Below are 13,517 nucleotides of genomic sequence, written 5' to 3'. Positions count from 1 at the left end.
CCTTCACCTCACTGCTCAAACACAGTTCCATTTTCACTTTGCTCTGCTGTCACAAGTGTAAATAAAGGCACATTGCTATATTTGTGAATCTGCTCTGTGCCAAGGGAGAGCAGGTTGGTTATTAACAACATAAATTATTTAAGAAATTTCCAAGTTTGCAAGAACTGGTTAGATGAGAGGAGACAAAGAGCTCTTTAACATTGTACTGTTGTTCCTATGTTGGTAAAATTACCAACCTGTTTCTAATTAGTCAAATGAGTTAGCTAATTTAAAAATGAATGAAAAACTATTAATTTTACCCATAAAATGTAATTAGCAAATACATTTATATGTTTTCCTTAGTGCCTGACTAATTCTTTTTAAGGGGTGGTTGGGAACTAAATCAGAACTGGAAACTAAATCCGTGTTCAATGGGCATTATGCAGAACATAACATAGACAGATCATTTTACAATAACAGTATTGGTGAAATGTTGTTAGATTTTTTTTCATAAGGAAACCCACTAGTTATTATTAAAGTCATTATTTTAGTTTGGTTTTATATACCTTAAATATAGTAATTGTTTTGTTAATCATTTAATAATAAATTATTATTAAAAAGGGCTATTAAAAAGGGCAAACAAGTGATTTGCTGAACGAGATACCAATAACACTTAATCTTATTTAACTTCATTCAGTCTGTGTTTTTGGCTTGTCCCCTTCAGGTTGGAGGAGAGTCCCTGCCTCAAGTGGAGGAGTTCAAGTATCTTGGGGTCCTGTTCACGAGTGAGGGAAGAATGGAGCGGGAGATCGATAGACGGATCGGTGCGGCTGCTGCAATAAGGCGGACGCTGCACCGGTCTGTCGTGGTGAAGAGAGAGCTGAGCGAAAAGGCAAAGCTCTCAATTTACCGGTCGGTCTACGTTCCTACCCTCATCTATGGTCATAAAATTTGGATCATGACCGAAAGAACGAGATCCTGGATACAAGCGGCTGAAATGAGCTTTCTCCGCAGGGTGGCTGGGCTCTCCCTTAGAGATAGGGTGAGGAGCTCGGTCATTCGGGAGAGGCTCAGTGTAGAGCCGGTTCTCCTCCACATCGAGAGGAGTCAGTTGAGGTGGCTCGGACATCTTCTTCGGATGCCCCCTGGACGCCTCCCTCGGGAGGTGTTCCAGGCACGTCCCACAGGGAGGAGGCCCAGGGGACGACCCAGGACACGCTGGAGAGACTATGTCTCTCGGCTGGCCTGGGAGCGTCTAGGGCTTCCCCCAGCAGAGCTGGAGGAGGTGTCAGCGGAGAGGGAAGTCTGGGAGTCTCTGCTTAGTCTGCTGCCCCCGCGACCCGGTTCCGGATAAAGCGGGAGACGACGAGTACGAGTACAGTCTGTGTTTTTTTTATAATTTTGTTTAACATTTTTTATAGCAAAAAGTGCTTTTCAGCTCTGTACACACCATACTCTTCTCGAAGAGAAAAGGCATCATAACCTAGGCAGGGAAGAGGTTAAAATTTCGTTACTGATTGAACTCAGTCATGTTTTAAAAACAAGATTACCTTAACAAATTCTTTTTTACCCCCTAGCTTCTTTCATTATGTCTCCTAAAACATATATTTTAACGCATTTAACAAAAAAAAAATGTATATATATTTGATTTTTTTTTTTTTTTTTAACAAAAAAGTTGCATATAGATATGTTTCAAGAATAGCTGCACATGCAGTTTGGATGTGAACATCTGTAAATTGCAATGTAAGAAGTTGCACAGCAAAATATGTTGACTTGCACAACTAAATATTCAGTTGTAAAAAAAAATCACAGTCCTGCAAAATCAGTTTAACCCTTTACTACCTTATCATCTCCAAACTAAATTTCGATGTGCAAACAGGGTTAGGATTGTATCTAAAATTACCACCTGAAGAATCTTTTATACAAATAAGTAATTAACTATATGTTTCCATTTTGTTTGAGCTGAGGAATGTTTCCACCACAACTGCAACTCAGTAAAACAATTCTTAAATTTGTTTTTTCACAACTCATTAAGGGATGCCAAATTTTCTTTCTGCACATGTGATTTTCGAAACATTTCTTGCAGTTAAAGTCAAAACCAACCAATGGTGCAGAGAAGGGTATTCTCTGGACTTACCAATCATAGTAAAAGGGCAGATGTTCTGGTTTGTCCTCATTTCCATTCTGAATCGCACAACGAGCTTAGGTTATTTTTTTTTTCAGTCTTTATATGGTTTATAAGAGAATGTCACTCTTCTTATTAAGAGTGCCTTAAATTTAAAGTGAAAGTGTTGAGTAAGGCTATTATTTATTGGCATGACATGCTAGGCTACACTTGTAAATATAGTTACTATCCCAGCTAAAAGTACCAAAAACTACCCAAGAATATTACCTGTACTTAGTTGGTAACTAGAGGCTGCACAATGGTGCAATCTGATGCACTGCTGCCTTGCAGCAAGAAGGTCTTGGGTTTGATTCGCCCACATATGCATGTTCTTCACATGCGTACTGTATGTGGGTTCTCTCTGGGTACTCTGGTCTGTTTCAGTCCCCAAAAGAACTTGACTGTTTGGTTAATTGGTGTGTCTACATTTTCCTTAGGCGTCTACGTGTGCATGGTTGTGTGTCTCTGTGTTGCCCTGCTATGTACTGCTGGAGATAGGCACTAGCCCTACCTTGACCCTAACGGATTAAGCGGAAGAAGATGGATGGACAGTTGCCAGGTTTATATTTATGTTTTCTAAAAGTATTTTAGAACAGAAAAAACATACAATGTCAGTTCAGTTTGTTTAGTTACTTTGTTATTAAAGGTCTACAAGATTTGTGTCAACAGCTGTTTTCTGAGGTTCCTTGATTAGAATGATTGGTTTTAGTGTTTAATAATGCTCAATAATTAATAATTTCTAAAGATTACACACAGAGACTGTAAATCTTTAACACTCAAAACAAAGAGCTAAAAAGATACAACTTAGAAACATTAGTTAAATATCTGTAGGTTTTTTCTTTATATTTCAGTTATACCGTTAATATGGATGGCTAAACATTAGACACGAAACATGCTGGGTGCAATCTTCTTATATATTTTAGAGCGGAAGAAAAAACTATGTTAATGTATATATATATATATATATATATATATATATATATATATATATATATATATATATATATATATATATATAAATAACTGGTTAGAAATTAATGATCATCAGCATAGCAAGTTTACTCAAAAGCAAATGAAGAGCGGAAGAAAAAACTATGTTAATGTATATATATATATATATATATATATATATATATATATATATATATATATATATATATATATATATATATATATATATATATATATATATATATATATATATATATAAATAACTGGTTAGAAATTAATGATCATCAGCATTGCAAGTTTACTCAAAAGCAAATGAAGTACATTTATTAATTTGTTCTGTGGTTAGAAAACAACAATAAAAATAACAATTATCCTTCTTCGTAAAAGGAAATAAAGATATTAACTTATATAAGGTTTCATGAAAATGGCAGTTCTTATATAGTCAGGGTGGTGTGAAAAAACATCTTATTTAATTATGATTAAACAATAACTACCAAGAAATTTTTTTTGAAGATTTCAGAACAGATAATGCACTTCAGATTTTGCTGTGCTCTACATCATAATCTTAGATCTACCCTGCTTGATTGGAAAAGCTTTATGATTTATTAATCCTGAACAACTGAAGGAGTTATTTTGTTGTGCATCAAACCTGAGCTGAAACAAAGGTTCATAGTGGATCTTAAAGAAATTGAAATTGAAAGATAAGATTTATTTACTCAGGTAAGGTAAGGTAGATTTACTCAGTGTGTTCCTAGTAGATAGTCAGAGACTAAGCCAGCCAGACTACATGTGGTCTATTTTTGTGTGTGATTGTATACTGACTGTAACAGAGCAACCTGATATTATATGTACTGTAGCATATAGCATGTACAGATCCTACAATATTAGTGAATTTACCAACTTGAAAACTGGCCTTCACTTCATATGCTGAAGTCAGAGGCACTGGATAAAGGAACCATTTCTATTTCAGATCAATTTTTGGAGCCTGTAAAATAGAATTCAAAAGGGAATTATTTATTTTCATAAAAAGTGTTTTGTCTTGTTTTTCTCTGATAAAATTGTGATAAAAAAAAAACATTAACACACTCCAAAATATTTCCAGCACCTGGAAATATTTGAAAATATAAATAACAGCTTTATAAGTTAAAAAAAAAAAAAAGTAGTGTGTTGTTTGAGCTTCAATTTAGTGGCTACTTTACTGATCCAGTAATATCTTTTTAAACAATAAAATAAAAAGTTAAGGGTCCATAAAAAATAATTGGGATGATCTTTCAAGGTAACAAAACAAATACTCTCAAAATGTTTTGTGTCTGTCTTCTAGCCAGCCATATTAAAAGCATACCTGAAATATAAAGAGAAAACTGCAGATATTTAACACGGATGTCTGAGGTGTATCTTTTCAGCAGCAAAGTGCTGCAGATTTACAGTCCCCATATGTAATCTTAGACATAAATTATTGAGCTTTGCTTTCAAACATTAAAGCCCTTTATTCTAGTCATAGTAACCTCTAAAAACAGCTGTTGACACAAATCTAAGACTTTTAAAAGCACAGAAACCAAACAAACAAAATTTACAATTTTTTTAAGTATAGTAAACAAGTAAAGATAGTTATTATTCTAGTGTTTGGTACTTTTAGCTGTGATACTAACTATTAAGTAGTGTAGCCTATCATGTAATGCAGCTTAACATTTCTTACTTTAGTCATAAAGCAGTCTTAGCAAACAGTTAGGTCAGTCTGTATCCCCTCACTGTACCCATGCAAGCCTCCTGCCTTTCCTCCTCCAGCTGTCAGCTGAGTTTTGATACAAACTACATTACGAAATATTTCAAAAGTTACAGAGAGAGCTGTGCACCTATAGGAGGTAAGAGATGAACCGTCAAGTTCGAGAGGTTGTGTTCACTGACTTGTAGTTAAGTTAAACAAAGTTAAACATATAATGAATTATTTATATTTGTTAAGATACTTCAGGTGAAAATTACAACTTTATACTGATTTTTATGGGTGTTTTCGTTTTTTTTTTCCAACTAAGTATGCACTGTTACAAGTAAAACCAATTTGACTGTGTATATTTTTACACAATTATTCACAGATGTTTAAATTTAAATACAAGAGCTTATGTATAGCATAACTATCTATTTTTGTGCTGACCAAAAACTGGCTAATAACAAAAACTTTATACGTCCCACTATTTTTCTTCCTTCTTTTGGTTTAATCATTTTTTCCCCATTTTTATAAGCATTTTTTCTAAACTTTGCAATAGAATATTGCAAGACACCTCACAAACTATCATAACATTAAAGTCAGCCTTGTCTTTCCGTTTTTACTTGTCCTTGCATGCTAAACATGACAAACAGCAAGACGAAACTTTCACCCAAAAATTTGTAAAAAGCAAAAATGAATAGACACTGTTTACCTGAAGATGACCACTGCTCATATATACGAATAACATTGTTTCAATCCTAACCCTTCAAGTGTTGTCTTTGACAAGTGGTTCTCAGTTCATCAATGTCATGGTCACCCTTAAAAGCTTTCTTTTGAGTTGTTAAAAACCGAAAGCTGACAAAAGTGGCTTTTCAATAATAGTCAGCCACTGTGCATGAGTAATAACAGGTTGTGTAGGCCATAGCACATTTTGACCTGAGTGTAAATCAATTTGATTTTGTTGTCAACTGAAATGGAGTTTGATTGGAGTTTGATACAACACTCTCCTGGTGTGATTGCTCTCCAAGGCAGATGAAACCAAACTGTTCAAGGTGAACATTCTGTAGGCTCTGTCTACATGCATGAATCTTATCACTGTCTCCCTAATGGTCCTTCACTTAGCTCAGAGGCATTTTCTCCAGCACTCAAGCCAGCTTCACCCTCTGTCACTTCAAATGTTCACTTGCCCCAGTAAGCAGACACAGGCGTTCAGCTCTTTCTCTTCTGTGCCACTTCACAGAAAGGGTCTGCGAGGGAGACAAGAGCAGAAGAGAGGAAAAGAAAATGAAGAGAAAGGGAGTGTTAAAGTATACAACACTGCACTTTGTGTCAAAAAGGCACATCTAGACCTCCTATAATCTCTGAAGCCATGGTGTGGTGTGTCAGTGTTAAGTTGATACCAAGCTTTGGGGTGCTGTCTGTGGACTTGTATCTCTGAAACTACACTGTAGCACTTAAACCCCATAATCCTTCTCAAAAGGACAGCTAAGTGTCAGGGTTCTCGAATTTCCCTGCTTCTTCTTCTTTTTTTTTTAAACAAAGTAGTTTTGCTTCTTTTTCTTGTTCATCCAATTCCCTTGTGTTTTTAGTCTACTCCCCTGCCCCACAATACCCCACAGAAACCTTTGGGTTGTTCCAGCTTTTATCCATTCTTGTAGACTGCCTTTTTGGACACCTGCTGTCATGCTGTAGTTGTGTTTTTGGCATGCACCTCCCTTCAGATCACCATGTTTTTGAATCCCAACTTATATATCCTTATCAATGGTCAAATCCACTCATCATCAAAATTTCTGCAACTCCAATTACATGAAGAGGAAAAGAGCAGGTGTTAGATCTTCTAAATCTCATTTTAAGACTATATATTCTGATTTAATACATTTCTACATTTAAAAAACAAAAGCCTCTCACATCTTCTCCCTCATTGGTGAAATCAAGAGGATATGATAGGGCTCTTGACACAGCTGAGCCTTAACAACTCTTCTTCTTTGTTTTCTAAAGAAATAATCTCAAATTAAAAAGGAGGTGGTCAATAAGGAGAGGCTTCCTCTTGGACAGAAAAATAAACATTTCATATTTGTGAAAAAGCTGGAGAATATTTCCAAAAACCCATATCACAAATATTATTGCAGATTAGACTTTATCACTGATATCTCCCAATTGAAAGAGCTAAGGTAAGCAGAACGAAGTAGATCACAGAAAGAAAAAAAAACTCTTTCACATTCAGACACCTGTTCAAAGATCCAAGTAGCTTTGCCAGAGCCTATTCCAAGCAATTACTTGCTAGTGGTCAGCATTTGGCCTATCTCTGTGGATTAACACTGAGAATGCTGACCAGGGAGCCGGTTAGTCGTAACGCTGTCACACCTCAGTAAGTGGGCTGTGGGCTTGACTATGGGCACATAAGCGCTGTCTTGAGGGACAGGGAATTTGAATGGTCAGGTAAATTCAGGTGAAGAAGCATTTGGTTTATTCCTAAATCCAGCAGCAGTGCCTCCGGTAAGTGGGCCTGTCACACCAATAACCAGCAACAGAGGGAAAGATTTTGAAATGAATATCTGTATAATGAAGATAAACTCAACTCATAGGTAATACAGAGTGATAACAGCAATTCCTTAACTGGGAAGTTTCAAACATCATATTGATACCTACAAGCAGAGGTTCGTTTGAAATAGTCCAAACTGTGATTACGTGGGACAGAATATGTTTTTTTCATGCGTGACTACAAGCTAATGTTTTTTTCTGTGTGCATGATTATGTGTGTGATAAAAAGAGTGACCTCAGAGTTGCCTGTACTTGAATGAGAGTGGAGACTTTAAGTGGTATTGGTTTAGGCCGGCATGCTTCTGTTCAGGCGCCAAACATGATTGTGTTTTGATTAGGTCTCAGTGGTGTGCCTATAGTCCAAGACATTTTGAGATTCCTGCCGCTTCCAAATCATCATTTCTTTCCCAATTTGACAGCTGATGGGATCTCAGATGGAATGTGCCTGCGTCACTTGCCGGGAATATACATAACATAATTTCTCATCTCCATTTTTCAACCCTTTACCCTCTTCTTGCCTGTAGCCCCCCACATATTTTCCTTTATCTGCAGTCATTGTTGTTTCTTTTCTTTCTGCCTACTTACATGGACTTCTTACGTAATTCAAGGGATACTGGAGTATTTTCAACACCCATCTTTTTACTTTTCTGCAGTAATAATACAGTCTCTGTTATAAACAAAGACTGGCAAAATTAGCAAAAAATCAATCTCTTGTAATTCTTGAACAATTATGAAATATATTGTCATTCTCTTATATTACAGTTATTACACAACTTACTGCATAATTTCCTGCTGGCCGCCGAAAGCAAGGTGTTGGCCTCCATGTGCTCAGTCCTGCCAGCCACCGAAGGTCAAGCCCTGTTGGTCACCGAAAACATGTTCCGGCCGGCTGCTGAAAGCAAAATCCTGTGTGTCTCCCTCCGCAACGCCCACCTCTGGCTCTGTTCCGCCAGGGTCGCCCTCCGCAAAACCCGCCTCTGGCTCTGCTCCACCGGGGTCGCCCCCCGTGACGCCCACCACCGGAGACAACGGTATGTCATCAACGGATGACTCTGCCTCGCCGAGGAAGTCCCCCGCGATGCTTTCATCGAGCTCTGCTGCTCTGCCGTCTGCCATGCTGGGCCGTCCACTGTTGACTCCATCTGGCCAAGTCGCTGCCACACTTCTAGCAGCTGTCACTGCCCTGCACTCTCAAGGGTTACTGGGCTCACAAGGTTCCTGTGCTCTCCTAGCGCAGGAAGGTTCTGGTGGTTACAAGTTTCTAGCACTCACAAGGTTCCAGCGCTCACAAGGTTACAGAGCTAACAAGGTTCTAGTGCTAACAAGGTTACAGCACTAACAAGGTTCCAGTGCTCACAAGGTTCCAGCGCTCACAAGGTTCCAACGGTTCCACTGCTCACAAGGTTCCAGGGCTCACAAGGTTCAGCTTTAACAAGGTTCCAGCGCTCACAACGTTTCAGCGTTAAGAAGGTTCCAGAGCTCACAAGGTTCCAACGGTTCCACTGCTCACAAGGTTCCAGGGCTCACAAGGTTCAGCTTTAACAAGGTTCCAGCGCTCACAACGTTTCAGCTTTAACAAGGTTCCAGCGCTCACAACGTTTCAGCGTTAAGAAGGTTCCAGAGCTCACAAGGTTCCAGTGCTAACAAGGTCCCTGCTCTCACAAGCTTCATGCACTCTCTCAAGGTTCCTGTGCTCTCTCACGGTTCCTGTGGTCTCTCATGGTTCCTGTGGTCTCTCATGGTTCCTGAGCCCTCAAAGGTTCCAGTGGTTTCAAGGTTCCAATGCTCACAAGGTTCTAGCGCTTTCAAGGGTCCCTGTGCTCACACAAGGTCCCTGTGCTCTCAAGGTTCCTATACTCTCAAAGGGTTCTGTGCTCACAAGGGCCCTGCATACTCAAGATTCCTGCACCCTCCCACCACTCACTGGTTCCTAAGTTATTTTAGTTCCTGTTATCCTAGCGCTTTTTAGTTCCTGAAGTTATTCAAGCCATCTCTAGTTTTTTGGTTTTTCCAGCGCTCTCTAGTTCCTGAGTTATCTTAGCGATTTCTAGTTTGAGTTGTTCTAGCACTCTTAGTTCCTGCGCCTTCCGTGCGTTTTCTGGTTCCTAAGTCAATCTAGTTTCTGTGTTATCCTAGCGCTTTTTAGTTCCCGAAGTTATTCAGCACTCTCTAGTTCCTGGATTTTTCCAGCACTCTCTAGTTCCTGAATCCTACCCCTGCTCTCTAGTTTTCCCCAGCGTTTTCTAATGTTTTTTAGTTCTCCATCATCCTCTAGTCTCCTGGGATTCCCAGTGTTCTTTAATTTCCCAGTATCTCAGGTTTCCTTTTTCTCCTTTAGTTCGCCCTGGTTGGGTAGTAAGCCTCCACTCCCTCAGTAATCGGTCTTTGTCAGCCACGTGACTGACACGCCCCCTAGCGCCATTTTTGTGGTGAGCGGAAGAAAAACAAAACAGCAGAAAACAAGAGGATAGCGCTGCAAGCCAGCAGCGAGGATTATCAGTTAAATGGAAAAGAACAAGAAAACTGAACGGATACCCTACCCAGACAAACTTTCTAAAGCTGCTAGGGAACGATATTATATATTATTATTACAGTGACAAGGCAGATGTTGTGGGCAGTTGCACAGATCGCTGCAGTTATTAGAGTAGTTTGTGCTGCTCATCAGACTGAACGGAAAAACTTGTCAGAATTTTTGCACATTGATAAGTTGCACACTGTATTTGCTGTTCACTTTACCCAGGCCTGTTTTCACTGGGATCTGCAGTCTTCTTCACAGATATCACCTGTTAGGTCATATCTCTACGGAAGACCACAGTGAAAACAAGTCCAGGGAAAATGAAAATCGTCTAATTTAATCTAAAGAGCAATCTGCTATATACGAGGGAGGAAGACAAAGTAAAACATTTGAAGCTTTGCACTGTTCTGCATTATTTATGTATTTGAGATTTTGTATTGCATTTTCATAAATTCTCTGCTTGATTGAAAAGATAATAACAACGCTTGTTTCAAATTTCAAACTCCACTCTTTATTGTACACACATTTTTACAACTTCAGAAACATTGTTAATATTTGAAGTGATGGTGAAACTTATATTTGTTTTGCTGTTATTTTTCAAATTTTCAAATATTTGTGTGAAAAGAAGAATAAAAAAAGAAGAAGAAAGTTGAAACAGTACTTGATCTGGCATTCATTTATTAGCTGGTTTCTCTGTGAAAATTTCAAAACAGTCACTAATCACTGTGACTCTATGTCCAAAGGCCTCCACAAACGGATGAGGCATAATTTTGTGCAAGGTGTCTCTATCTGGCCACACAATTGCACGCTTTAGATTTGCATATAAAAATGACACCATTTCATTGAATGTTCTGTACACTGTCTTTGGTGAAACACAGAAGAGATAAGCAAGGTGTTGTGAGGGCAGATCCAATCTCAGACGCATGAAGGTTAACAGAAGCATTTGAAATGGACTGAGAATTTTATTTTGAGCAGACATGAGAGGCAGCATAAAATTAAACAAAGCCATAAAGGTCACCAAGTTTGGTAGACCCGTATAGTACTGGACTTTTTCATTAGTGTCTCCAAAGAAGCAATCAGAGATCCGCAGCTCATCAAGTTCACGCCGCAGCTCTCTGTTTTCTTCCAAAAGATGGTTCATCTCTGCACACCTGAGCACACACAGGTTACATTCTGTCTGTCCTTCCTGACGACCACCTTCTGTGTCATCTTTGGTGTTTGGCCGGCCAACGTTTTCAGCAGCCTTCTGCGTGTCAGTCTGTTGCTGGTTAGGGTTCTCTGTCGCCTCATGTGTTACTTCATCCTGTTGCTCAAGGATTTCATCAGCCCGATGGAGCCCCGTTTCAGTTGCTTGCAGGGCATTCTTTTTCAGCTGTTCCCGATAACCACGTCTTAAAGAGCGGTCTGTGTCTGTTGGTTTGATGTCAGTGTGGCCCAGATGCAGGGATGGAGCCCAGTCTGGGTCAGTCTCCATCATCTCATATGCGGGTTGACCTGCAAAGTAGATGAAAGGTTGAGTGTTTTACACATCTATTCAAAACACTATATAAAGCACCTAAATAACAGAGCCCATTAGATTAGATGTGTAATAAATTAAGATAACCTTATGTGTCCCACAGTGGGGAAATTTGCTATACCGAAACAGCACAAGTACATCGGACTAGTAAGGCCAGAGGTAAATAAATAAACTGAAAAGCTTACAGACGAACAAAGGATTATACTTAAGTAGATTGCACAGGATAAATAAATACAGTGAGTTGGCTGACGAGTGGGTATGTACAGTGTTTTTATATGTACAGTGTATTTACATATATTTATTCATTTAAAAAAAAAATTGTATTGCAGATTGTGTAAATGATTATATACAGAGAATGCATTATTTATTAAATTTTAGCGGTCTAAAAAAGAAATAAACAAAACAAACATCACTTTCCGCTTCTCTTCCACAGCATGTTTCAGTAGGTTTACATGAACTTCTGCAACTTTATAAGCAAACCATTTCAGCGTGTTGATTTCTATTAGTGTATATTTATAAGGACTTACCTTTTTGAAAATGCCGAGAGCAAACACGAGCATGAGGAGATATTTTATGAAACGTGATGTCTTTCCTTCTTACAGCAGCGACCCATGCAGCCCGACGCCTCTTTGTTAAGTCCTCTGTCTGCGGTCCGTATTTTTTTTTCCAAGTGGGGAATACGAAAAACCGTAAGGCCCCATCTGCTGTTTTCTGTTTAGAATTACTGTTGCATCCTTTGACGCAGCACCAGTGTCCCATTATTTCCAACGGAAGCAACTAGAACACCTCTACTCTCTGTTAGTTTTCTGTTGTTAGTTGCTGCTGTCTCTTCACCACAGAAATGGCGCTAACTACCCTAAATGCATTGCGCTTTTGCGGAAGTGACGCACACTGTCAAAGACCGATTAGTCACACCTGTGAAGGATCAATTAGTCTATACTCACTCCACCTGCCAGCCTCTCTACAAAAGCCTCCCTCAGTTAGCTCTTCCCCGCCAGTTCGTATTCAGTCACTACTAACCCAACACCTCGCCAGTCAGGTTCTGTGCTTCTGTTGCTGCACTGCTGGATCTTTGCCTTCTGCCCTGTGAACTCTCTCATCCGCACCTGGGTTTACAGCAGCTCAGTTATACTCTCTGTGGTCCTGTGGATTTATTACAGACTCTGCTTCACCAAAAACTCACTCTGTTGTCCTGCGGATTACTGCAGACTCTGTCTCTTGAGGAGCTCTAGCTGTTCCCTGTGGATTACTGCAGCTGATGCTGACATGTACACGGCCAGTTCTAGTCCGGTAAAGCCTCTGGTTAACTTCTTCCACAACTCTGTACTTTCAATAAACCTTCAAGATTAGCTCCGTGTGTGTGGTGTGCATTCTGGGTTCATCAAAGAAAAATCCTGACACCTTTTATGTCTAATGTTGTTACTAACTTATCTCTCCACTGACAATTTTGATGTTTAGTCATGTGTAAAAGTTAAGCTATTGCCAGTTTTTTTTAAGGCAGGTAAATGGTACTAATTACTGTAATCATAAGAAGCGATGGGAGATTTTTCCCTCCAGATACCCCTTGATGATAAACTCTTACACCTGCTTTGGTCTGTCCAAAAATAATGAATTCCAGCCCTTTTCTTAAAACTGATAGAAGCTACAGTGTATAATGAAATAAAAAGGCTATCATTTAAATCTTTTCAACTTGCATACTTTAATTCTAAAGAGAAATCACAGAACAATTAAGTTTACATCATGCATTCATATTCAAAAGATGGCCGGTACAGTAAGTGGATGCCACACACTACAGTTTATTTGCTCAGTTATATGTTTATAAAGGTTCCTTGGGCTTATTTCCCACTCTAAATTCTACTACTTAGAAAAAAATAATTACCTTGGACCAAAGATGTAATATATAGCCATTTGTAGTGTCAGATCAGTTATTCTTCTGAACTGAAAAAGTTGTGGGCCCCACAATGGGTGATGCTGAAATTATTCTCCAAAGTGTCCTGGATGTGAATCCAGCAAATGCAGCTTGACTGGATCTCACACATGGACAGTAAAAAGGATGAACTAAGAGCAAGTCTCAAGAGGTTTGAGAAAATAGTTATGTCGAACAACAATAAAATCACAGACCTGACCTGTGCTGTAAAATTGCTTAAAA

General features: G+C 38.9%; 1 protein-coding gene across 1 annotated transcript; it reads right to left on the bottom strand.

The window, feature by feature from the left end:
* Window positions 1-8,707: 8,707 nt before the first annotated feature.
* LOC119794833 lies at window positions 8,708-12,160 on the bottom strand. Its single transcript, XM_038302541.1, has 3 exons — window positions 11,896-12,160; window positions 10,871-11,346; window positions 8,708-8,839 (listed from the first exon to the last, which is right to left on the bottom strand). Exons 1-3 carry the CDS (start codon window positions 12,125-12,127, stop codon window positions 8,708-8,710), a joined length of 840 nt encoding a protein of 279 aa, XP_038158469.1. The 5' UTR covers window positions 12,128-12,160.
* Window positions 12,161-13,517: the final 1,357 nt, after the last annotated feature.

Source organism: Cyprinodon tularosa, unplaced genomic scaffold (genome assembly GCF_016077235.1).
Source record: "Cyprinodon tularosa strain WSP-4 unplaced genomic scaffold, ASM1607723v1 ctg494, whole genome shotgun sequence".
Lineage (NCBI taxonomy): Eukaryota > Metazoa > Chordata > Actinopteri > Cyprinodontiformes > Cyprinodontidae > Cyprinodon > Cyprinodon tularosa.
This window is presented reverse-complemented; position numbering and strand designations above follow the sequence as displayed.

Bases quoted from the DNA above. Each gene is read 5' to 3' on its own strand.
- LOC119794833 (XM_038302541.1), bottom strand. From the start codon at position 12,127: ATGGGACACTGGTGCTGCGTCAAAGGATGCAACAGTAATTCTAAACAG. The intron at 11,347-11,895 runs GTAAGTCCTTAT...TCTACTTTGCAG, and splicing joins CTCTCGGCATTTTCAAAAAG to GTCAACCCGCATATGAGATG. The intron at 8,840-10,870 runs GTGACCTTTATG...CCTTGTGAGCAG, and splicing joins ATACGGGTCTACCAAACTTG to TGGAACCGTTGGAACCTTGT.